This window comes from Caloenas nicobarica, chromosome Z (genome assembly GCF_036013445.1).
Source record: "Caloenas nicobarica isolate bCalNic1 chromosome Z, bCalNic1.hap1, whole genome shotgun sequence".
Lineage (NCBI taxonomy): Eukaryota > Metazoa > Chordata > Aves > Columbiformes > Columbidae > Caloenas > Caloenas nicobarica.
In genome coordinates, this window is record NC_088284.1 from 28,231,543 (window position 1) to 28,256,450 (window position 24,908).

Here is a 24,908-nt window from a genome sequence, read left to right on the forward strand (position 1 = left end):
GCTACAACTCAGGGAAACTGAAAAAGTTATGAGAATTTTTAATTTTGTAAATTATAGACAATGACACATAAAATATTTTACAATCTAAGTATGACTTACTCCTTTTTTCAAGTATCAGTGCAATTAGTTTAGCATACTGCTTGGAGGAATATAATTACAACAATCAGAATAATAGTTTTTTGAGAATTGCAAGGTGGGAATTGTATGAATAAGTTTATTAAAAGTTAGTATGAGGATAGTTAGACACACTAAATACTTAAATACATTACAAATAAAAGTAGTACTTACTTCGTAAGTCATATATAAAGAGAGGGCTACCACACTAAAATTATAAAATGCCATTATCTGCCTGAGTTCAAAAGGTTTTTTATTTTCCATGAGTTTGGGTCCCAAGGAAGTGACAAAATAAATGTAGGTTCCAATGATAAAGGTTGTTGGGAAAGGTGAAGACATGAGTGGCCAGCCTTCCAGTCTTGGATCTAGATGAGGGGAGAGGAAAAAAAAAAAAAAAAAATCAGATCATTTCAGTACTGACTAAATCTTAAAACAGTTATAGAAAGGTACTTAATTCTTAATGGTTTAGGTTTTGCTGTCACTGATCATGTTTCAGAGTCTGTTCACCTCGAATCCATACCAACTAGGTAACAAGATTTAGCACCTGTACGATTCAATGCTTCTTTGCTCATCAATTCTTCACATGCAATGAAGAGGAGACATAGAATCATAAGTGATCAAATTTTCAGTCCAGAGCTCTCATTCATGGAAAGTCTGAATTCTCACACACGAACGGAGCTCAAAGGGCAGCAGAGGAAGGCAATGCACAAGCAGATCAGTGAGGCTGCATTTCCTGCTGAGACTTCATTTTTCTGGAAAAGCATGAACCTTATTTCACAAGTTCAAGTCACTAACAGGGAGTAGCCCCACTCTTCAACATCCTTAAGCTTTATAAGCAGTACGACATTAGACATAGTAAACATGTGGATTTTAAGGTTAGAACACCTTCTATCCCATCAGTTGGTATTCATAGCTTAGTACTTGAGGCTTGTGGCTATTCAGTCCAGACATGTCACCACTTTCACAGCACCATAAAAAACACACTTTCGTATTACAAGCCTCTAAACAGCAAAAGTGTTGCAAGTTCCTCTCCAGTTATCCCAGACAGAAGTACTGCAGAGTCCTTCCCCTACGCAGGCCATGCTCCCTCTCCCTGCAGTTGAGGCTGGCAGGCACTCCATCTGAGCTTCACCCCCATTCCACTGCACCCTTCCATGGTTCCCTGCCAAGTCACAGCTCACCAAAGACTCCCATATTTCTCCATAAGCATTTACATGAACTTCATGTATGTTTTTAATATATATTTTTTAGTTTTTAGAAACTGACTTTTGGAAAATTCATTTCTGAATGATCCTGACCTTAACTATTGACTCAGTAAACTGCTGCTTTCATGGTTTGCTGCTGTATTTTCAGGGTGAAGTTACACCACTGCAATTTTTGTTAAGTGTTTAATTCATGACTGTATGTCTTAAGTCAGTGATTTTCGACCCACAGCATTCAAGCAACCCATGAGACCTTTTGATGTTGTTAACAGCCACTGGGGGGTTTTAAAACAGATTGAGGAGGAAAGCACATTATAACACTGCTCACAGCCTATAATGTGCCCACTGCTGCTACGCGCAGATGAACACGGACTGTGAAGCACAGCACTAGGCATCTGTGTTGCACTCCAAGAGAACCACCAGCTCTTCACAGCTGACTGCTTTTTCTGTATCCACCCCTTGCACTGCTACTACCAAAACTTTCACATTGGTCTTCCCACCTTGATCTCAGGAAACCATGTCCAGCCACTAACAGCATGCTATGAGGTACCAAATACAAGCTCTGGTAGGCAGAGAGACGAGGAACTCAGATTCTGAAGTCATGGACAAGGCAGCAGAAATGCTCCATCGTCCATCTCCATTCTCAATCCACTTCACCCTGTAAGTCATACTGATAAAACTCCCTGCTCACTTGCATGCTGTGGTTCTACAGAATGACAGAAATAGTTCTCAGCTGTACTGGAAAATATAAATTAGTAATTTTATTGATCAAACCTTAACTGCTTCTCAAGTTTTCCCCAGGAATCAGCTAATGCCCACCACTATGGGCCTAGCACAGTGAGGAACACTCAGGGATGCCACTGTGACAGATGGGTCTTAACCCCAAACGAGATCTTGTCTATCGTTTTTTGGAAAGCATGCAGAACTACAGAACAGAAACATTAAAGCAAAATCTTTTTAATATCCTCATACCAGCTGCAACAAGAGACTAACATTCCTTTTCAAAACAGAACAATGAGAGAGTTCATCATTGAGGATTGATTTCAAGATACTATAACTTATCAGGATTTTTATTTCTTTTACTTCACAAAAGCAAAATACAGTAACATCACACATCTAGCTCAGTTAAGTGAGTAAATACGATGTTTCGTAATTTAAAAAATTAATTTTAAAAAAAGAGTTAAAGCCTTATGCTCAGCAGCACAGGAAAAGTGGAAACTATATATTCAGGCAAGCCAGAAACTCCTACAGAAGAATCACTGTCTGAACTTTATTTAGTCTGAGGTTATACCCATAAACTAGCTGAGTTTTGCTTTTTTCTGTTTTAAAACACAAGAAACTACTCTGTTCTTTATAGTTAAAAACATCAACGGGTAATCTGGCAAGTCTTAGAAACGTTTAAAGAAAAACAAAGATACTCTTAGAATCGCTACACATTGCTATTCAAAATTATTGGAAGTTAATAAGTTTTAGATTTAAATGACTCACCGGCATCTTTAATCCATTCATCATACAGTAGTACAGCCTTTGATGTCAGATTGCTAAAGGCCATTTTCACTTGATTAAGATTTTATGATGGTGCCTGCAGGAAAACAAACCAAAACAGAAATGTGGATTTTGGTAATTAATAAAATAAAGGTCAGTGAAGTGTTTTAGAAAAGATTTTCAGGGAACAGAGTGGAAAAAATATAAAGGGCTAACAGAGCCCCATATGTGAAATACAGATCAGGGAGCATTAGCTGACCACATCGTACTATGCTTGGGGCTAACTTATAGCGAGCTGTTATGCACAACAATATGATTTTGTAATCTCTACATGCAAAACAAGGTGCTTCCATGCCATAAAGTGTTATCTCAAGAAACCATGCTGTGGTTAACCGTTACAGTTAAGGGCAAAATATAAATAAAGAGCAGCTGCTTAAATTCATTTTTATTACCATCTCCATTTAAAGTTCAAGTCACTGATATGTGAAGAAGTTCAGCTTTGCAACACTTACTATAGAAAATTGTGATTTTCTGATGTTGGTGGGAAGGAGGAAAGGTGCCAATATGTCTTCATATTCCTTTTAAATATAATCATTAGCTATGTTATAATTAGCATGCAAATCATGCTGATGAGTCAACTGTTTCAACACTGGGATCATGAAGTGTTGTAGTACCACCAGTAATACCATCAATTCACAAAAATTATCCAGCACATCCAGTTTGTGTGCAGTACCACCTACATATGTAAAACCTTTCAAAGAAGTATGCTTATATGAATACTGATTTTTGGTCCAAAATCAAGCACTCATCAGCCCTTTCCTTGCCTAATTCCTCCTAGAAAATGCTTTTTAAAAATCCCAAACATTTGAAGGGCGTCTCTCCTATGCCCACTCACTGTGCCATACAATTTCTCTGCATCCCTCTGCGCAGTCTTCACTCTGTATTCACCTTTGTTTGTCCAGCCTGCAGCACACCTTGAAAACCAGCTCCTCTCCTCTGGTTGCCCTTCTGCATCTCCTCCACGCTCAGCTAGCTGCAGTTTTGAGAGCCAGTTCTGCCCTCATGATGGTAATGCACCTCCCTCTCCAGATCTCCCCACTGTCATCTTCTTATTTGTCCTCACCCTAACATTCCTGTAAAATAACTTCACCCTTATCCCCGCTTCTACCATTATGTCCTGTTCGCTGCCATTTCACAGTTTTTAGACACCTCAAAGTACAGTACACTCACCCTTCATCACAAGATGCAACACAGACAAGTCTGCCTTCATTAGAGTTCATCTGATCTACCTCTTCCCAATTCTCATTTTGCACTTCTGTCCTGTGTGTGTGAACATCTGAAACCACCATGCATTTAGTGTTCAGGAAATATTCCCTCTGCAAGTCACTTTAAAGTTCATATTTTCCAGAAATACTATCCTCCAACACCAGCATTTCCCAACTCAATGTCACTGCCTTTAGGCTGATCATTTTCTTATGGCTTGTGTTCATACTATAACGTTGGCTACAAAGCTCTATATTTATAAAGGTACTGGCAAAATCAGGAGAAGCATCATCTTCCTTTTCTAATGGAAACTTGAGTGGCCCTCTTCGTTTTGGCACTAGCAATCACATGAGAAAAAATATTTTATGGTTACAGACAAATTATAAATATCCCTGCCATCTTGCTCCATAAGCCAAACTATGGATGATATCAAACATACATTAACTCAATCTTGTCTTGAACACCAGCTACTTCAGACTGCCTGACTACAACACCCAGACAACTCAGCTGTAAGTAACTCATGCTGGGGAGAAGTGTTAAAAATCTGTATTTTTAAAATAATTATTTTATTAAAATAGTTAGATTTATTACAATAAGTCATCCTTAAAATCCAGTATTCTTCCTATTTCAGTCTCATGATAAAAGTCTCAGAGACAAGGCAATGCAAACAGAAGGTAACTTGTCCAGCAGTTATAATGATATTCTGCCAAAGCATACAGACACTTTATGCACAGTATGGCTCAATATTTCAGTAAATATATTCACTGAATACAAATAATCACATTATGTTTAATGAGTCGCTCAGTAAGATTACCAATATCACTGCCAGTTAGTTTTCCTGTTCTTATCTGACGAGGATATTACTGGAACTCAGACTGACTAGCTCAACATGCTGACCGAAACTTAAGTTAAATAAGTAATCTGCTGCTTCAAAACATGCTCTCAAAAACCCAGAAAATTCTGTGTGGATGTGGGCTCAAAATGAATTGCCATTTATTATGGACTTAGGGGTGTTGACTGACTTTTCCTCCCTCTTAGAGTGCAAACCTCTCATCCTGACAACTGCAACCTCACAAATAGATAGTTTGCTACATTTACCCATTTGTCTTGTTGACATCACTTCAATTTTGCGTTAGGAGTTAGACAAACATGCTGTCAGTGTTTAAACTGCAACTCTTATGCCTCCTAGGCATTGGGACCAAAAGCGAGCCTTTTATCTGGAACCAGGCTATTTCCAATAGATTGCTTCTGCTTGTAGTAAAAAGGCAGAAGATGTGAAAACAGTTGATCCTCACGTTTCCCAGCCCCTGCTGTACTGATGGAGAGGCATTTGTCCCACCTCTCCTGACCTCAACACTCGCAGCCCTTCTCCCTGTAAAACATTACACAAGAGCTAAGACAGCAGAGGCTCTTATCCTTCAAAGTTTCTTTTCTGTTTATAACCAAGCAAGAAAGATACAATTTCACAGCAGTTGCTAAACTTATTCTGAAAACTTTTGCAATTTAGTTACTATCCTTGAGAGAAGGATGTACCAGCCAGGGAGCAGCCACAGCCTCACCACACAGACATATTGACTGATCAATTACTCTAAATCTGAAAGTAAGTAAAGTACAATAAGTTAAAATTAATTATTTTGATAGTAAGAGTAATGTCTGCAAGAAGGACAATGCTGTTCAGAACTCTTCTACTGTTAAAACTTATTTAAAAATCAACTTTCATATATAACACTAACTTTACTTTCAATGTCCTTTAAAATTCTACTTATTTTCTTAACCAGATACCTAGTTCTGTCAGTCCATTTCTGTGAACAATTTTTTGCATTAAACATGTTTTCAGGATTTTTTGTTTGTTAACTAGCTACAAGTAGGGTTAATGGCAGCATGGAAGGTACTTTGTCTTATCCTGTTAGCCTTCCTTCGCACACTAATTCATGTTCGAGGCTTGCTTCTTTTTTTTTAAATAGAAGAGTAAAAAAATCCCACATACAAGAAAACAACTAGTACTCCAGAAAAAAAAAAAAAAACACACAACACCAAAAAAACTCCACAAAAAAAAAAAACAAGAAAAAACCACAAACAAAACAAAACCAAAAACCAACCAACGAACACACACGCATTTTTGAAAGACTGCTTTTTTACAGTACAACCATATTGTTAAGAAGTAATCTGGTAATACTTTGACCATAATACAATCTCCCATAACATCTGGCAGTTCTGAAGTCTACAGAGCTTATCCTCTAAATATGAGACTGGAAATATTTGGCCTGAAAGGACAAAGACTTGGGGGTAGAGAAGGCCATTTGTTACCTACACAGCTTTAGTTCTTCATGATGTAAACTCATGTGCACATTATGCATTTGTATAGCCACAGTTCAGTCAGAAAAAAATACATTTAGTTTACATACCTGCTAATGTACTTACAGAATCAGCACATAAGCACTTTTATTTCCAATGTTAAACTTTCTGCTTGTATCAAAATTAAAATATGCAACTAAAATGCAGTAACAATATGGAGTTAGATTGTCTAGATTGTAGTAAACTCTCTCAAAATTAGGGAACTTACACTTGCAGACTGATTTTCAAAATTAGATTATTTTAATAACATATTGGAAGCAATTTACATAACTTTAAAAAATGCAGTCATAGACGTTCAGTCTGCCCAGCTTGAAGAGTTCCTAAAGAATGCAGAGGCAGCCCTCTCAAGCACATGCATTTGGAATACAAGCACTGAAATAATCTCAAAAACATATGGAAGGTACTCAGCTCTCAGAAAGAAATAAGTGCTTTTTTTTCTTCTTTTTATTTAAAAATGTCAATGGAAGTAATACTATGCACAGGTTGAAGTCAGCTGTACTAATATAATTTCTGAAGGTATCTTTAAACAGATGTGTCTTCATTATAAAAATGGGGTGTAGGTGAGGCAACAGAGGGGAAGGGCTGTGTTAAAAGAGCAAAGTCATTTGCTGGCCTCTGGTCGCCAGCAGCTCGGCAAAGAGCTGAAAGAGCCGAGAAGCCACAGCTGAGTTAAGGCATACAGCTTGGCAGAACCATTTTCAAGTCAGACCATTACCCTTACTGGAGAGGCAAGGGTAGATGATAAGATCGTTTACACTAGCCAAAAATGCCACAAATACCACAGCAAGCCATATGAGAACGCCTCATTATGACAAGTATAGGTAATAAGTTGTTGGAAGTGCTCAAGTTGGGCTAGCACACAAAACTATTAGTGATTCTTGTAATGGGAATTACTGGTATGCCTCAAACATTCCTTATTTTTAAATGAGAACAAGAAGTTTCTCACATTCCTTTGCTTAACCCACATGGAAGATACTTGCCATTCTTGATGCTCATTTATTCCCCCTACATAGTTTTTAAATATTTAAACAGATAAAGATTTCCTTTTAAATAGTAATTTTTACAAGTGTTTTATGTTGATGGCTACTGAACAAAAGAAGCAAACAAAATGACTTGACAGAAAACCAAGCAAAATGAAACAATCTAATGTAAGCTCTGTCACTGCAGAAAACAAATTCTAAAACTCAGTGGGAACTTAGAACACTTAAAATTAAGAATGTGCATTGGACAGCAAAGGTAGTTATTACAAAGGACAGACAAGCTACTTTTACAGGAATCTGTTAGCGAAAGACTGGAAAATTTGGCAATACAGTACAAACTTCAATGGGATAATTTCCACCCAAGGCAGATCCCAAAAGCAAAAGATCTGGAGCATCACCCTCCAGCCCAGCAAGCAGGTAATGACAGGAAGACTCTCCACCCTGCAGAGCCCACTGGAAGATGGGGAGAGCCTCCAGAAAGCATTGACCCATGCAAGTCTGATTTCAAAATGACAGCTTAAGAAATTACAGTAATACTGGTTTACATATTCAGGTACAATTATGAAACTTTCATGTTTCAGAATCACTTGGTATACTGTTGTTAATCCTGTTCTTGAAGTAGAGAAGTTAATTAAATCAAGATGTTTCACAGATGGTATCTTAAGCTTTACCTGGGAAACACCAGCTCTGCCTTTCCTATTTCCCAAGGCTGTGTGCTTACATAATTTGCAGTTATTTTAACTACATTACTCCTTAATGTCACATTTCAAACAAATACAAACTGCCTATTACATTATATGGATTATTCATCTATATTCAGCAACAAAGTTTTAAACTTTAGCCAGGTGTCGACTGCTGTTACAGATTTCCCTGTGAGGAGTTTCCATCACCTTCCCCATTCTTTATGCTTTCTTTCAACTACCCAACCCATTTTTGGAAAGATTCATCTCACAGGCAAGCTGGTTACATCCTACTTAGCATTAGGTGGCCTTTTCTTTTTTGATATTGCTTGTAAACGCTGTTCTTGTCAGATGACAGTTCTGCCCAAGTGAGACAGAAGGCAGGTAAGGCAACTCTGTGCAACTTTGAGAAACTTCCAAGTTTTGAGAGATGAGTTAGGTTAGTCCTTACCTTGACTGAATTTCAAACTTTGGCTTTGAAGCCAGCCCATTTAAAAACACAAATCCTAACTCCTTGGAGTGAGTCAACAATCTCTGCATGTACTTTCTAGAGTAGACATGGGGGAGAGAATAGCAAATTTCAAAATAAATACAAATTCCTTTGTTAAAAAAGTAGACATGCTAAAAACAGATGAAAGAGGTTTAGAAACTATATAAGAATGTCTGCTTGTAAAATTCTCCATTGGCAGGATTCAACAAGAGATCTAATATTTATGCTGTGTAGTCACCCTTACCGAATTACTTACACGGTACATTTTTATTTAATGCTTTGCTTTTTAAACCAGCATCAAATCTTTTGGTCACCTATGTGAATAAAGTAGTCTGTAAGCAGCAGAACTAGTGAAAACACATTTCATTTCAATCATACTTCAGATTGGTTTTCTGCCACACCAGTGGATTTCCCATTCTGATGGGAAAGACCAATTTTTATTTCCTTCCATACCTGCCTATATATTGTTAAAAGAACTGATACTGCCTATAAATTGTTAGAAGAAGTGATACTGCAGACTTCACAGCAAGGAACTGTTGCAGGGGTACAGCCCCGTTTTGTGCTCAGTTCCCAGCTGGAATCACATGGGCATTCTCCTGGTCCATGTACAGTGACCCAGCCACTGGCGACAGCTGAATGGGGAAGCACCAGTGCGCAGTCCCACAGTGTCACTGCCGATGGGTCTGGTCCTCAGGAAGCTGCAGAGTAAGTCACAGCAGCTCACTGACCCAACCAAAAGCTTAATCTTTCAAGAAAAAAGTTCTTTTTCAGTCAACTCGGACCTGAAAGGCTGAATGGGCTCATCCAAAGGAAACATTGAGACGTACGATGCCACAGGCAGGGAGAAAAGTGGGAGCAGCAGCCCTGTCATGGATCCCTTTAAGCTGATAGTGAAATCATGTAGGGAGGACACAGGATCATCATGTCTAGTCCTGCATAATCATAGATGATCCTGTACTAAACCTGTAGTCAAGAAGTTCACACACTGCACCTCAGCAAGTCATCACTTAGTCCATCACAAGCTACAAGGGGCACTCTACAAAATGAGAACTGAAGCCACGAAAATTACATCGTGCTACAGTAAGGTGGAAAAAGATCTGGCATCGCCACTATCTTAAATGGATCATCTGCCGCTGCAGTGACAAATGTGACAGTGATCCTAGGGACTAATGTCCAGCATCACATAGAAAGACACATCAAGTTCAAACAGTCCCTGCAATCATAGCCTGGAAGGAAGTTTCTTTACAAGGCTGAACCCAATTATCAGTTTAACTTGCATATGAGAAAGATTTCTGGGTAGGCCCCTGAAAAGATTCCCAGTTTCAGTTGGGAAGTGAACACCATGGTCATCAGTGTATCTTCCTCAGTTTTCTCTCTCCATATTGCCCATGTTTCAGAGAAAGTAAAAAACATAAGCAGGGGGAAAAGCTCCTAGAATTTTAACTTATCAGTGCTTCCCTGCCTTCACCAAAAACCCTCTACTCGAGAATTTGCATGACAGCCATCCTGCAGTCAGCTAGCCTCACCTGCCCACTCCTCTGCTGCGATGAGTGGCTCTTGCACCCAGCTTAAGAATGGAAGTTCTTCTTGTTGGTCCCTCAGTGCATGACTTGCACTTGGCTCCTTTAAGCTTCATTCTGGTTCAGCCAGCTCACAAGTCACCTAGCCCTGCCTACATGGTGAGTCCTGTGGCATGTATCGCATGGCAACTTTCACCTGGAAGTCAAAATAAGGTTCACTTATGATGTAATTATTTTTATTGATGCAACTTCATTTCCATTAGATAATGGTATGTCAGCAGCCTTATCAAAAACCTTTGGCAAACTATTAATTAATATTCGGGCTATATCTGACTCAGGATAATCACCTTACCCAAAGGCCTTAAGAGATTCTCCTTTTTCCTTCTTGCTTATTATGTAACTAGAAAACTTCCTGCAGTATTTCAGTTTTTCTTTCAAGACCAGATCAACTAAGCTTAGGGTCACTTTAAACAGGCTTTCACAAAACATAAACTAGGGGCTAGACAGCAGTAACACAATCCAGTATTTTCAGCCACACTACACAGTTAATGCTAACTCATATACCCTGTGCTCCCCACTCATTCCTCTACATGTTGACATGCTGGGCTTTTACCTATTCTGGTTTTTTTTTCCTCTACAGCAGGGACAGTTCTGATAAATACATGTAAGAATTATTTACAGCTGTGGTGTTTCTAAAGTGCATACATATTTCTTAGTAACAAGCAAACCAGAATATAAAACTGTGTGCTGAACTAGAGGGGTAAGGAGTGGTATTTACCTGCACTGAAGAGAAAGCACAGTCTGAGTTTTTTAAACTACATAGGAAGTATATTATTTTTAAGACACAATTACAGGTGAGGTCTAAAAAGGCAGAGGGAGTGCAACTGCTAACTAAATGCTTTTAATGAAAGAGATCAAAGATGTCTGATGGCATCAAAAGCTTGCATTTTGTAGGACTAAAAATGAATGGGCTTTGTGGACACATCCACAAAATGGGACTAATGACATTTAACTTCTTCTCATCGTGGTGATGAAGATTCCTTGAGTGCACACCATAGTTATTTGAATGCTTTGGTAAGAGTCTTCACCTTTCTACTAGATACCTCTTTTAAGGTGAAGCACATGGAATACAGATAAGAGCATCCTCATATCAGTTATCAATACCTTCCCAATATACTTGACAAAGGGCAGGCCAGCAAAGAAGACTCAGTGAAGCAGACTCAGCTAACATTGCCAAGACTGGTTATCAGTCTAAAGCTCTCCCTCCTTGTCCTCTGTGATACCATTACCTGAAGTCTGTATCATTCTTGAACCTCCAAGTAGGATGTCTTACAACTGACTCCAGTTAGGAGTACTATTTCTTGTATTTACCTGCCTGATTAAAGTTACTCATGTCAAAATATGAAAAGGTACATGAGTAAGACTGTCCCTTCCCTTCAGCAGCAAGCTGAGTCACTGAGTTGTGCCCATCATATCATCTATCCTCATTAACACTTAAGAGTAAATGCATATGAGTTAATTGCACATGAGAATCTCATACATCCAGTTAATTCCAACAGAAGCAGCTTGCTACCAAGGAGTGCTAAACAACTTAGTCTGTGTTTACCTATCACTTAAATAGTCACAGTGGGGAACACTGCATGCAAGCTAAACAAAAGAGAAATGCAGAGCTAGACTTCGGTTTCCAGATAAGGCTCCTTAAAACAAATGCGAATAAGATTTGTTACACAGATAACATATAACATCTTGTTAATCTAGCCAATACTAATGGGAAAAAAAAAAAAGGCAGACAAGCCTTCTTATTTCCAAAGACATGTTGTAACTAAGTAATCAATGGCAATGTACTGGTAGCTATTCAGCACTAGAGAAAAATAAGTATAGAAAAACTAGACCATAAATTTCCTCCTGTGGTAGACAAAGATGGGGAGATGGTGGTGTCTCTTGTAACACAGAAATACAGCAGAAAGAAGTTTCATAGGAAGGTGAGCCAAAAAATATAAATAATTACCTTAAGAACACAATATTCACCTTAAGAGAGAAGAGCTGGGCAAATAAAGTGAAAAATATTCCTCATAACCAAAGGAAGAAGTATTTTTCTACAGTCATATCTAGCCTATAGCATACAGTCTGCTACCGCCACTGCAGGTGCTGTGGCAAAATGACAGTGTGAAGTCAATGTCATTTTATGGAATTTTTATTGCACCAGCTGTAATCTTGCTGGGTTCAGAATATTAGTAAGTAGTAACACTGATAACACCCATGCGGAGTTACAACATATTATTTTGTTCAGTCTTTCATGGAGCAATTTACAAAAACTGAACTGCTCCCACACCACTCTCTCACGCTGACGTGGGCTGATTTCCTTTACCATTGTTTCCCACCACCTTGTACTTGCTCAACCTACCCACCCTCTGGGTCGTAGCAGCAAAATAATGCATTCCTTCTGCTCCGATTCTGCTGGTGTTGCATTAGGCAGGCATAAATTTTAAAGGCAGCTGACCTAGAACTGACACCCTCCCCCCACTCCTTTTTTTTTAAGCTACCATACAGCATAGTGGGCATGCTGTTGAGCACTGTAAATATTAGCAATTGCGTCGACCCTAGGAGGTTCTTTCAAAAGCAAGCTAGAACCAGTTGTGTCTGGCACCGTCTGCAAGGACCCACGCAGTGCAACCGTCAACACTGGGGAAGTGCGACACAGGCAGTGGCTGCACAGCGAAAGGCGATGGCAGAGCTTTATTTAGGGTGACAAAAGCCATTTTAAAGGAAATCTGTGCTAAGCCTGTTTTTAAACTGAAGTCTCAGAACACTCCCCCTACCCAAGGAAGTGTGTTGATGGTACCATAAAAATTGCGGCTGCTCCCAAGTTCAGCCTTGGCACACCAAGTGCTGTTGTGAATGTGCTTTTTGGAGTGCTCCAGGAAGCTACTACACTGCCACATCCTAAATATTTCCAGCTCAGAGCTGATAATTTGTACAGCTGCAGCTGGAGGTTCCAAATCACTGAGGGATATGCAATGAGATATAAAGGCCTTGCATTTTTGTTTGGTTTGATGTTGTTTAAATCAGCATTCTTCAGCATGATAAAAGGCCTAGTTTATCACTACAAAATATACTCGTGATGATTACTGTCAGGCAACCCACAAAGGTACGTTATACTGTTGTTTGGAGACTCAGGACTCTCAATGAGAACAACTAAACAGAGCAGTAAGAATATGAACGAATTTCTAATTTTTCTGGACGCTCCTGTTTTTTCTCCTGCATTCCAAAGAGAATCTCCACTTAAAGGGGTAAAAAAAAAAAAAAAAAAAAAAAGAGAGATAATTAGTTTATACTTGACCAGAGTTACTGCAGACGTGAAATACAGCTTCAGAAATGGAGGTGAGGTGGAAAAGCCAGATGTTTTCCAGTAAGTGCCTATTGTACTCTGTACTCAAGGGAGGAATCACAGACGAACGGAGAACAAACGGCAAAGAAATATCTGAACATTAGGGACAGTTGGAGGAAATGATCCTGCAGACTCATCCTGTAGTCAAAGCCACTGTCAGGGTTGCATTGTGCTTGTACCTTGAGTCCAGGGATGGCTATATGGAAATTAGTATATTGTGAAACCCTGTTTGATTCTGTTTGAAATTTGAGTACGTTGTTTGCACTACTTCTTCTGTCAATAACTTTCCACAGCACCTCTCCCTTTTGAGGTGACCGTACCCCTTGAAGGGTGATCCAGTTCGACAGAGGTTGGGCACACAGTGTGAACACAAAAAAGGGAGCAACTTTGCTTTGACTCAGTTCTAAGGGCAGTTCCAGAAATGCTCTTTTCCACTTACTGTGCAGGTACCCTTCTAAAGACTAAAGAAATGTTGGACTTCCAAAGGGTTCCTGTGAAAGTCCTGGGGGTCAGGACTCAAACAGTATGGAACAGGAACATTCATAGCTGCCTACAAGCATTAGAGAGAGGAAACATCCAGTCAAGGTGTCTCAGAGCAGTCAAAGTCCTATGAAGGCAAAAGAAAAAGGTTGCTCCAAGGGCAAAGCAATGCTGTGTGGGACAGTATTCAGCTAACAACCCAATCCCAAGAGCTTACATGAAAACAAAACTCTCCATCACCTAGAAACATTAACTGGCTTGATTAGCAAAAGTCTTACAACATTTTTTTAAATGAGATCTTGTTATAAAAATCCAGCTTTAAAAATACATCAGTTCTTTGTTCAATTTCCAAGCAATCAACATGAAGGAATTCACATAACACAAAATGCAAAGTAGAGGCTGATATTAAGGGCAAAATATATTAATAGCATTACACAGCTGTGAAGGTTTACTTCTGCTCCAGATCTAGTTAGCTAGACTTTAGTTCCTCTGTTAAGAGGAATTTTTTAATATCTTCATTATTTTGCACTTTGAGGAAGCTCAAGAACAGTGTACAAAGCAGCATTAAGCAGCCTGTGAGTTTGTAACAATAGAGCTTTTTAAAATCAGCTTAAAACACCAAATAATAACTTCACAGAAGAACAGAATGAAACCTCACATTAATGCACAGGTTTAATCACAGGTATATTGTAAGGATTTTCTGTCAGTATTTTCCACTACTACAGCAGAATGTAGCTTTTACCATCCTTCCAAGCATTCAGAGACCACCCAGGATGACAAGACACTGTTGGAGTTTAAAATAGATCGGCTCAGCCAGACAGTGTGTAGAGATGCACAGTTATATGTGGCCAAGTCAACTGCACTTATTTTTTTTTCCTCTTTCTAATCCTGAAAGATTGCCAAATACAAATAGCTCAAAAAAAAAAGTATCCCATCAACAAAGTGCATTAGGCAGTGGATGTGCCATATCAGAATAACACAGGATACAATAATACTTCCAGCACGGATGCTTGGCAGGCAGCAGAATACTCAGCCTAATACTAATGTTCCTGTAAAACACCAGTATACAAGAAATAGACAAGTGTCTAATAGTCTACTCAGTATGCAATGGCAATAAAGAGAAGAAAACTGGACTGTTGCCAGTACAAAGAAAGATTAGGCTTATATATAACTATGCATTTAAGTTATCAAAAAAAAGTCTTAGATAGTATTTTTACATACAGGTTTCAGTGCTTTGCAGAAGAGGTCAGTGTGTATGGTTCCCTTTTTGTATGGGGCACTCAAACAGAGAAAACCAAACACCTTTTCCATCAGTTAGGGCAGCAAAGCTGTGAACAAAACCAAAGTGCTGGGTGCCAGTTCAATATTCCAGTTACCATGCAAAACTACCAGGCCACACACCACTGTCCAAACCTAAAGCAACTCTACAGCCCTCATCGCCCAAGCAGGCTTCCAAAGCACAGTGAGTGGTTTCTCTCCACTCTTCTTCTACCTCACATAAAGATTATTTTATGGTTCACACTCAAACCAAGGAGTTTCCTTTCACCTGCATTCACTATCATATAGCTGCAGGTTCATTCAGCTGATGATATCCAAAAAGCTTGATGCTTTCCCACTGACTGGAATGGAAGACTGGGCCTCTTCCCACTGTTGTTGTCTCAACAAGTGAGTCAAGGTCATATAATTCCACCATCTGTAAAAGCAGCTCCCTTGCTTATCACAAAAGTCTGCCTAGATTCAATTAAGTTTTGTCTGATGCTCCAGCAGCTTGGAAGAAAGTAACCAATGTCATGCAATCACACTTCCACAAATATATGTGTAAAGTCTCTACAAGATAAAAGCAAGAACACCAAATTGCACAATTTCCACAGTTCCAGAGGCAATTTTCTGTCCCATACTTTTAAACGTAGTCCAAATGCGGTATCTAAGCTGTTCAGTTTTGAAATACAGTAGCAGCCTCATTTCAACAGATTGGGAAAATCCCCAGATCAAACCAGAACCCTGCACAGTCCAGTCCCTGCTCAGGAACTTTATTTCTGCAACTTCCAGATAAGCTTTCCTAATTGATCAACTTCAGTTTATGAGAAATAGTTTCAGGATAAACTGAAGTTCATCTGGGGGATTTTTCACCCAATAACATTTCAAATACTCATTAAAGGACTTGCCGAAGGGGGACACAGAGAGCTCTAACAGCTCCTACGTTTTGCACTCCCTCCTCCCAACATCCTCCCTTCTCCAAAATGTAAGAGTCATATTCGTAGTTAGAAGTTAAAATGAGTGGACTTCCTGAACACTAGAGCTACATGTAAAGTTATTTACGGCCCTGCCTTACAGTTTATCACTTCTTAGTGTAAAAATGAACTCAAGCAGACTCCGCTTTAACAACCTATCTTGGTACAGAACAAAAGGTGCTAGAGAAACAATGTTGTCAGCACATAAGTAATAACGCAAGCAATTGAAGGAATTAGTATCTGTAACAAGCTTTCTGAGGAATACAGCTCACATGTAGTTTTCGTGAAAGGATTAGCTTCAAGGTTGACAGTGAACACTGACCTTACTCCATTACCCTCTTGGCTTTTGTACACAGTGTCTTCTACAGATCTGCATCAAAATGCATTACCACAATTTCATTAAGCTTGTCAGATCCATTCTGTACAGTTAAAGTTTCAAAAGCAAATCTTTATTTCGGTACTGAAAAGGAAAGCCACAGAACTCCAACTACAAAAGTTATTAAAGAACGTGTTTAATCCAGATATTTCCAGCTGTACTTCTAAACAAACAAAAAAGGGATTGTACTGGATTCTGTAAATGCAAATACTGTAAAATACACTGAAGTATTCACTTGCAATATAACTGAATCAAAGTAATTTTCACCTGTACAGGAGAAGGCAACATTACCAGCTATTACTTCCCTGAACAGACTATAGACATTTCCATGCTGCCTACCTCCATCTATTTGTAATGCCACGTGGTAAAAAAATACTGAATATTTACTTAATCGAGTGAGCACAGCATAAATGAGCACATCTGGCCAATAACCCTGATACTCTTGGTGCCACTAAAAACAATACAAAAAACATTTTACCAAAAAGAAAAAAAAAAAAAAATTGGCTTTAAAGTCTATACAAAAAAAAATCAGATACATTTGACAAATACTGTATTTCAAAATTCAACTAAAAGAGAAACACTTCTTCCCTCCCTCAAAAAGATCTTTTCTCCTCCACCACCACCACCACCATTTCTAAACCAAGGAGTTTCTCCTTCCCAGTCACCTTGCACTCTGCTAAGGTACACATGAAAAAAAAATCAGCTTCAGCTATTGGTAATGATTTCCACACACTTTACTTTTTAATGGAACAGGTAAAACACAATTTAAAAAAAGAAGAAAATAATCTACTTATCACTTCAAATAACTTTCCCAAAAAAAAGGGCATGGTACCAATGTGAACCATACCAGCACTCTGAAAGTACACAGAGAAGCATTGAATCAGGTTTTTGTGACTTTGTTTTAAGCCATTTCAGGATTGATGATACAATGCAAATTATTTCCAAATCAACAAACTGATCTTTGTGTTTCAGACTCCAGCAAGAGTTGTCCCCTTCTTTTGTTAGAAAACAAAGAATAAAAGGAATAGAGTTATTCTTAGTAAGCTATGTTTTTATCTCAGACATATCCATAAACTCAGCATGCCATCACTGTGATAAGGGCATTGATGCCTGTAGAAACTTAACAACTTTTGCACTGTACATACTTACTCTTCCTTTGTACAGGTTTTTACAGTGCACCGTGCAAAGTTACAGTCATATTCACACACATCTAGTGAGGTACTGCTTTAAAAAAAAAAAAAAAAAGACTTTGAATAGAGGCTCCAGGCACGGAGCCCAGTGTGCAAGGCACCATATCAACATAAAAGATAATCCAAACTACAAAGAATTCACAAAACAATTAAACACACGCAGGCAGCATGTAGGAATTCATAAAGCTGATACAAGCAGCTTCTCAAGCAGAACAAGTCCGACTGTTTACAGGGTAAGTTTGCAATTCTAAGAGCACTTTTAAGGGTAGCAATGTCAATTTATTCAAGCCCTCCCCCCATTACTCATACCTGCTCCCATGTCACCCTTGACTCGTGCTGGTTCTGGCTGCATAATAAAATGCAGTGGGAAACAGATCCGGGGTGGGGGAGCCAGCCTTACAGAAAAGGAAAGGGTATTTTTAACCCAGACCAGTTCTTCGGTGCTTCACCAAAGGTTATACCAGCACAACAGAAAGGTGACACAAGGACAAAAGCACTCAAGATAAAAGAAATGCTGGTGAAACTACACCACCAGCCTAAGTCGGTGTCAGGAGTGGAGATCAAAGTCAGTGTTCACTGCTTTTAATGTGACAAGCAATAGAGCCCTGACACAGTTAAGAGGGGCAATCTGAATACCATTGCTCCTGGCAAATAAGATGATTCATAGAGTTTATTGACACCTATATTTGTTCTCCTCATGACATCTGTGCTACTCTGCAGGGGGAACCCAGAGCTTGCTTTGGGCTGCATAGGCTTTACAAGTAGTTCTTAAGAGATGAGTTTTTTGTGCTAGCTCAGGATTTCCAAGTTAAAAGTGCTACTGAAATTCAGTTCCATAGATTCTCATCCAGAACCAAGATAACAACCAAGACACTTTTACACCTGTGGTGTTCTAAACTGTGTATTCTTCTTACATTACTCAATTTATGAACTACTTATAGGTCTTCTGTAGTCAACAACTTCAGTAATAAAATGTTCTGTGTAACCATCATAAGCAGACAGAACATAAATAGCAAAATACATGCAGAAAAAAAAATCAAAAGTCAAGATATACATCAGACATATGGAAAGCATTTTATTATGTGAATTTAATTAAAAAAAAAAAAAAACAACACAAAAAAACCCCTAAAGCATCACCTATTCAACATCTCCAGTTCAATGGTCAGCATTAAACATTGAAACAAAAGACAGACACCTGAGTTGCTCTAGTGTCTCCCATCAGTGTAAGCTCACACATTTCATTTCAGCTGAAATAATTTTTTACTTTTTGGATTTCAAATAAGTATCAGAAGGACAGAAAAAATCTTAACTGCTACATCACTTGCAACTTTGCGAAACTTCTTGTAATGTATGTGACAACAAGCTACAGAAAATAAAACTATTGCACGACTCTCTGGCTTTCATTTTCTTCCTTTTTAAAGGAACTATGTTAGAAAAAGTACAATCAAGCCTGCAAAGTGAATAATTTATTTTGTTAATGCTATGTTTTTGTTCTAATAATTTGATATTTTCAAGGAGTAAAAGGTTTACTTTCCACCATTTAGGCTGTGTTTACCCTCTAGTTGCAGCACTGGGCCTGGATACTGCACGGAGGCCCCTGGACAAGCACACAGGACCTGATCCCGAGCACTGCCCAACAATTCAGAGTAACTACCCAGCGTCTAAATAACATGTAAAGTAACTTTAAGTGAGAATAAACATCCTAAAATTAAACCTAAAACAACCATGAAACTGTTGTGAAATGCTTTACATCTATCTTATGGCAACAGATACTCCTAATGTTGAAATAGCTTCTGTTTGAGTTTCCCAGTACTTAGCTCCCTCTCTTTCCATCTCAGGGGCAGCTTGCAAGCACAGACCAGCTTCCTCCTAAATACTCTGAAGCATCCACAAATTGCAATAGAGAAAAACATAATCAAATCTGTGAGTTCTCAAACTTAATATGTACTTGAGCAATGGGGAAACTGATAAAAACACTGCATCTGTGTGTGTGTCACCTGCTGTGACCTTGGGAAAGAAAACCAGAACAGTGAAGAGCTGAAGTGAAGGACAGAAGAGGAGTGAGAGGAATGGAATACTTCTTCCTTTTCAGCTACACAGGCTTTGGGAAGTAGCTTAAAGCTTCGGACAACCACTAGCATGAAGTCAATGAGTATTGGGCTATAAAATTGTTTTTATAAAGTGATGCTGTGCCACTGAAGATGACACCACCTCATCTATTCATCCTTGCCTATGCACCACAGCTGTACTACCCATATCTTACAAATGGTCATTAATCCACTGCAGGCAAAGCAAATCAGATTAGTTTAACACATAGTTGGGAACCAAACTATCTCATTTTGGCTGAGGCAGATCAGGGACCTCACACCAGCCTTCACCAGGAGAATTACAGGGCGGTGGCCTTTGACAGCCATGCTGAGGCAGAGAGGCATCGGGGCGGGACATGTGCCACCTGAAGTCTGCAAAGTTAGACCCAGCATACGACAAACATGATTTTACAGACAGCTAACGAAGATCCAGGAAGGGATCCTGGCTCCCATCTCCTGCACCTGAACACAACACAAAGCTGATGTCCTCCCACTTCTGTCTCAGCATGCACACCTCCAGTGCCCATCGCACTGCTCACTCCTCCGCCTCGCTCTGCATCTGCCCACAGCTCCAGAAATTTGTATGTTAAGCCACCGGACCAGGGCAGGACAGAGGAAGAGTTAAGATAAGCATTAAACCAGAAGCACTGGGAAGAAGTAGATTCAAGAGGAAGAGCAGGAGCCCAAGGCAGGGGAAAAAAAAAATGTTTCCTGGTTTATTGCACTGAAGTGAAACAAAGCCAGGAAGGGCACAAAGCAGCAAGGAGAGCACACACAGCAAAGGTTGTCTAGTCATGTCAAGATACAAAAATGTACCCGATTAGCTCTTTTACTGGTATGTAATTAGTTGATAGGTATTTCATGGTACTCGGCAAGCTTCATAACTAGGTAAATCCTATTTGGCATGTATTACTCAACTAATGCTGTGGCACTTTTCCCAACACATTCCATGAATATTGTTTCCTGTACCATAACCTGCCTCACTCTACCAGTAAATAAATACTATTTAATAGAAATTTGATTGACACATTATAATGAAATACCATAAAGTTGAGTTATTCCCCACACTTGCAACAGAGGTGCTGCCTGGGAAGAGTTTAAGCCTATGTTTGGCTAAGTTTTCATATCCTAAGTCTTTGTATTTTTTCTTCAAATGTACAAGTTCAAGTGAAGCATTTTCAGAGTACACCCACACTGCCTAATGCAGTGTCAATACACAATGATAACACCTTTACTACCCAAGGCAGCTCCAAGGCAGCCTGCATGCTTCCTGGGCAGCACCCCAGATGCTGAGCAGCAGAATAAGTCAGGCAGCACGCTGTTCCCAGGCTGCTCATGATAACCAGAAAAACTTGTTCGAACTTCTCCTACATGGCAATGTTCAGTACAGACGGGTCTGGAAAGGACCCGGTTACAATGGCGTATGGAAAAGGGTATCTATACACAGCTGCAAGGTTTCTGGTTTGTCCGAACACCTTTTGTTAACTCATTTTGATTTCCTACACAAGCAAGCAAAGAAATCAGTGGTTTGCAGCCTCACTACGCCTTTTCAAGTATCACTCAATTATATCCTAGTGGCAGCGACACCCAGAACCCAACCAAAGTATAAACGTACTTAAAACATATTTAGAAATTGTCAACATACTTACTGTGCTCAAACAACATACACAACATCAATGGTTGCAAAAGGCAAGTCCAAGAGACCGGCACAATGTAGCCTCATCAGCCACACACACGGGCACCCACCTGCTTCCTCAGCTCAAGGTCTTGCTGCTGCTGTCAGTCCTTAGGGATGGACCTGCCTTGCACAGCAGCAGAGGAGACCTGTCTCCGAGGAGGAGGAAGACAGCAAGCCAGACAGCCACTCTACTTCTAACTTGCTAGACAACCCCTGACTAGAAATCATCACTCCAGCCCTACATTTTAACATAATCATCTTAAGCGTATGGGCCATGTGCTGGCTGCCTCCAGTCTTCGCCCCTGCAGAGAAAGAAGCCTCCATTTCATTTCTTGATGCCTGGGACCACGCTTCTCTCTGGGGCGAGTTTGGGGGAAAGGCATTTTTCAAAAATGAAATCCATGTTGCAGCCTCCTGTGCAAGTTGGAGGCCATCCCCATGCCTCATCCTTGCTGCGAATTGTTCTTCAAGACAGGAAGATGAGGTCAGCATGTGGGGGCCATAGCCAGAAGGTTGGGGGGGACAGGCACTGCAGGGTGCTTGGGGGAACATGTGGTGTGGGGTACAGCCTGAAAGCCTGGGGGCCAGGCAGCGTAGGCTGTGAGGTACAGAAGGGTACCGTGGGGCACAGCCTGAGGGTTTGGGGATAAGGCACAGCAGAGTGCTGACAGGGACCGGAGCTGCGGGTGCAGCCAGCGGACGGAGTGGGAAGAGGCACGGCGGGGCACGGCCGCGGGTTTGCGGGAGAGGCATTGGGGGTGCAAGCGCAACCAGGGAGCTTTGGGGGGACGCGGGCAGGAAGCGCCCCGGGGCCCATCCCCATCCCGCCCAGCCGCTCCGTGCAAGAACGCCGGACGCGCCCCTTCTCCGCACCACCCGCAGCCCGCGGCGGCGGAGGCCAGCGGGCGGCAGGCGGGGACCCGTCGAGCCCCCGGTACCTCCCCCGCCCCGCGCTCCGAAGTTTCCCACTCCTGCCGGGACCACTCACACAGCAACGGCGCGGCTCCACCTGCGCTCGCAGCCGCCGGGCAGAAACTGCGCGGCCGGCGGGGGAGCGCGCAGGCGGGGGCGGCGCGTCCCGCCCCGCTCCGCCCCGCTCCGCCCCGCTCCCGCGGCCCCGCCTCCCGCCGCGCTCGCACCCGCGCCCGCCCCGGAGGCCCTGAGTCACCGGCCCGGCCCGGCCCGGCCGCTCTCGCCGCCTCCCGAGGGGCGGAGACGGGGGCCGGGCGCCCTTCGATGAGCGGCGCCCGAGGGCGGGCGAGCGGTCGGCGGCGGGAGGCGGCCCTGGCGCCCCGCTGGCTGCCCCGTCTACCGCGGCCGGGCTCTCCGGGGTACCGAGGCGAGGAACAGGGGAAAGAGAACCGGTTTTCGGCCTGTGGCGATATCCACCGCGGCGGTGTCCGGGGGTTTCTCCAAGCGCCCCGAGGTTTCTCTCTCGCCAGCGCTTTCTGCCGGCACGGAGAAGTGCGAATTGCTGCGCGGCTTCTTGACGCTGTGGCAACTCGGAGTGACTCAAGGCGACACTAGGAAGATGTAATAATTCAGTGTTTAAAAACCAAAGCACAACCGATCGGCTTTAGCTCACTGCATTAGGGCGCGCTCCCACCCCAAAAAGATTGCAGCACTCTTCTCTTAGAAGCTATTTAGGATGAAGGTAACGCTCCCCAATGACTCCCATCTAGAGAAGTACGGAGCACAAAGAACGGTGATAGGCAATTCCTAGCGTGTAAATTGGTGCTCCGTTTTAGTTTGTCACTTTAGTTCACAGAAAGCCATAAATTACAGCCTTTTGAGATGGTTAGCATGGAGATGACAGCTTGAGTCAAAAGACAGAACGAAGTTGAGAGCAGGGAGAGGATATGAAGGCAAATGGAAGAAAAGAGGCAAGGTCCTTTTACGATGTGCAGAAAAACAGAAGATGGAGGGACCGTGAGCTGATGCTATTAAATGAATATATAGTCAATGTGTAAATGCAGAAGGGGCCTCTGAGTTGGAAGACAGTGAGAAACTCAAGCCAGAAGTTTGAGATCACAAGAGACCGAATCAGCATAGAAAGCTTGTTACAAGTGTGGGAATATTCCAAGATGCTGGAAAACAGGTGGTGGGATGGGGGTGGAGAAGCATAGCTTGTAAGAGGGATCCTGCAGGAACTCCACATCACCAAGTGGCTGATTAGGCTGGAGATGAGGAGGAGGACCTTGAGCTTTTGGATTTGCTTCATGCTCCTGTTGGAATTGTTAAAATTATGACAGGTGAAGAAATTCTGGGGCCTTTGAAAGTGCCTCTTAATAAGATCACCGGGTTTGGCCAAAAGTGGTATGTAGAAATATAATAATGCATTGAGCAATACTGTATGCCTCACCTAGGAGGGGGAAATCACAAAATCAAATTAAAACACCCTACGACCCCACCCCCTTAATTTTCAGAAGCTGGACCCTTTTCTCTGAGTTCTTAATTCAAAACCATTGTTATAAGACATTAGCCAAGAAAAACTACAAATAGACCTTAGAAACCAGCATATCCCTGCTCAGACAGAGCCCTTGGGAGCCTTAAAAATAATGTCTTGACTCGTCCAGAGGGATGTGCCTATGTGGCTCAGCAAGCAACTAATATTCCTCATGTGTTGTAATATCTGTTTTGCCATGCCTGATAGGGCTGCTTTGGCTGATACAAAAGGGGACACTGTGGTGCATAACAATAAAAAGTAAGTAGGTCATCTGTAGACCTCAAAATACAAGGGTGTTCTCATTAATGGAAAAAATAACAACAATTACAAGATGCAAGGTAGCACATTTCACGCCAACAGTGTTAGCAAGAGCTTCTATTTCTCTCTTTGGAGTCCCATAAAGAGAGTAAGTGGCTTTGGCTTCCATGCATTTCGGGAGCAAAGGTAATTTGAACCATCAAGCAAGCCTGTGAGGGCTGGGAGAGCACAGAAAATGGTTGACCTGCTCATGGCAGGTAAATGATTAACATGCAGCAGAGGAAAGGCAGCATGAAGGAGACAGCTGTAACCTGCACACACAAAGAAAGCAGAATCAGAAGCATTTAAATTGTAAAAGAGGGAGTTAGCAGCAAACTGGTTTTCTCAGAGCTTAGCACGCGAAAGCTGCACATGAGATTTCCTGTAAAATTAAGTAATCTTTCAAGTTGTCGACATTCATTATCCAAGAACAGGGCAAGGGGAGAACGAATGTAGACAATGGAGACAGCTTTCCAGATTTTACAAGATGCTGAAGACTTAACTCGTGGTCTACACTGACTGAAGAACTGTGCTTGCCATGACTACTGCTAACCAACGCTTTTCCTTATTTTGTTGCCTTACTAGAATCCAAATAGCTCAGATGCTATTCTTCTACTGACTAAAGCATGTTTAGGCTGTCGTTCTG

General features: G+C 41.1%; 1 protein-coding gene across 1 annotated transcript in view; it reads right to left on the reverse strand.

Moving 5' to 3' along the window:
* ELOVL7 (ELOVL fatty acid elongase 7) overlaps nucleotides 1-22,659 on the reverse strand; it is a 32,406-nt gene extending 9,747 nt beyond the window's left edge. The window contains exons 1-3 of the mRNA XM_065656488.1: nucleotides 22,508-22,659; nucleotides 2,805-2,898; nucleotides 289-479 (exon numbers count right to left, since the gene is read on the reverse strand). Of these exons, the coding sequence (XP_065512560.1) occupies nucleotides 289-479; nucleotides 2,805-2,868 (255 nt within the window). The 5' untranslated portion in view covers nucleotides 2,869-2,898; nucleotides 22,508-22,659. The remainder of the gene's footprint in view (nucleotides 1-288; nucleotides 480-2,804; nucleotides 2,899-22,507) is intronic.
* Between the last annotated feature and the right edge of the window lie 2,249 nt (nucleotides 22,660-24,908).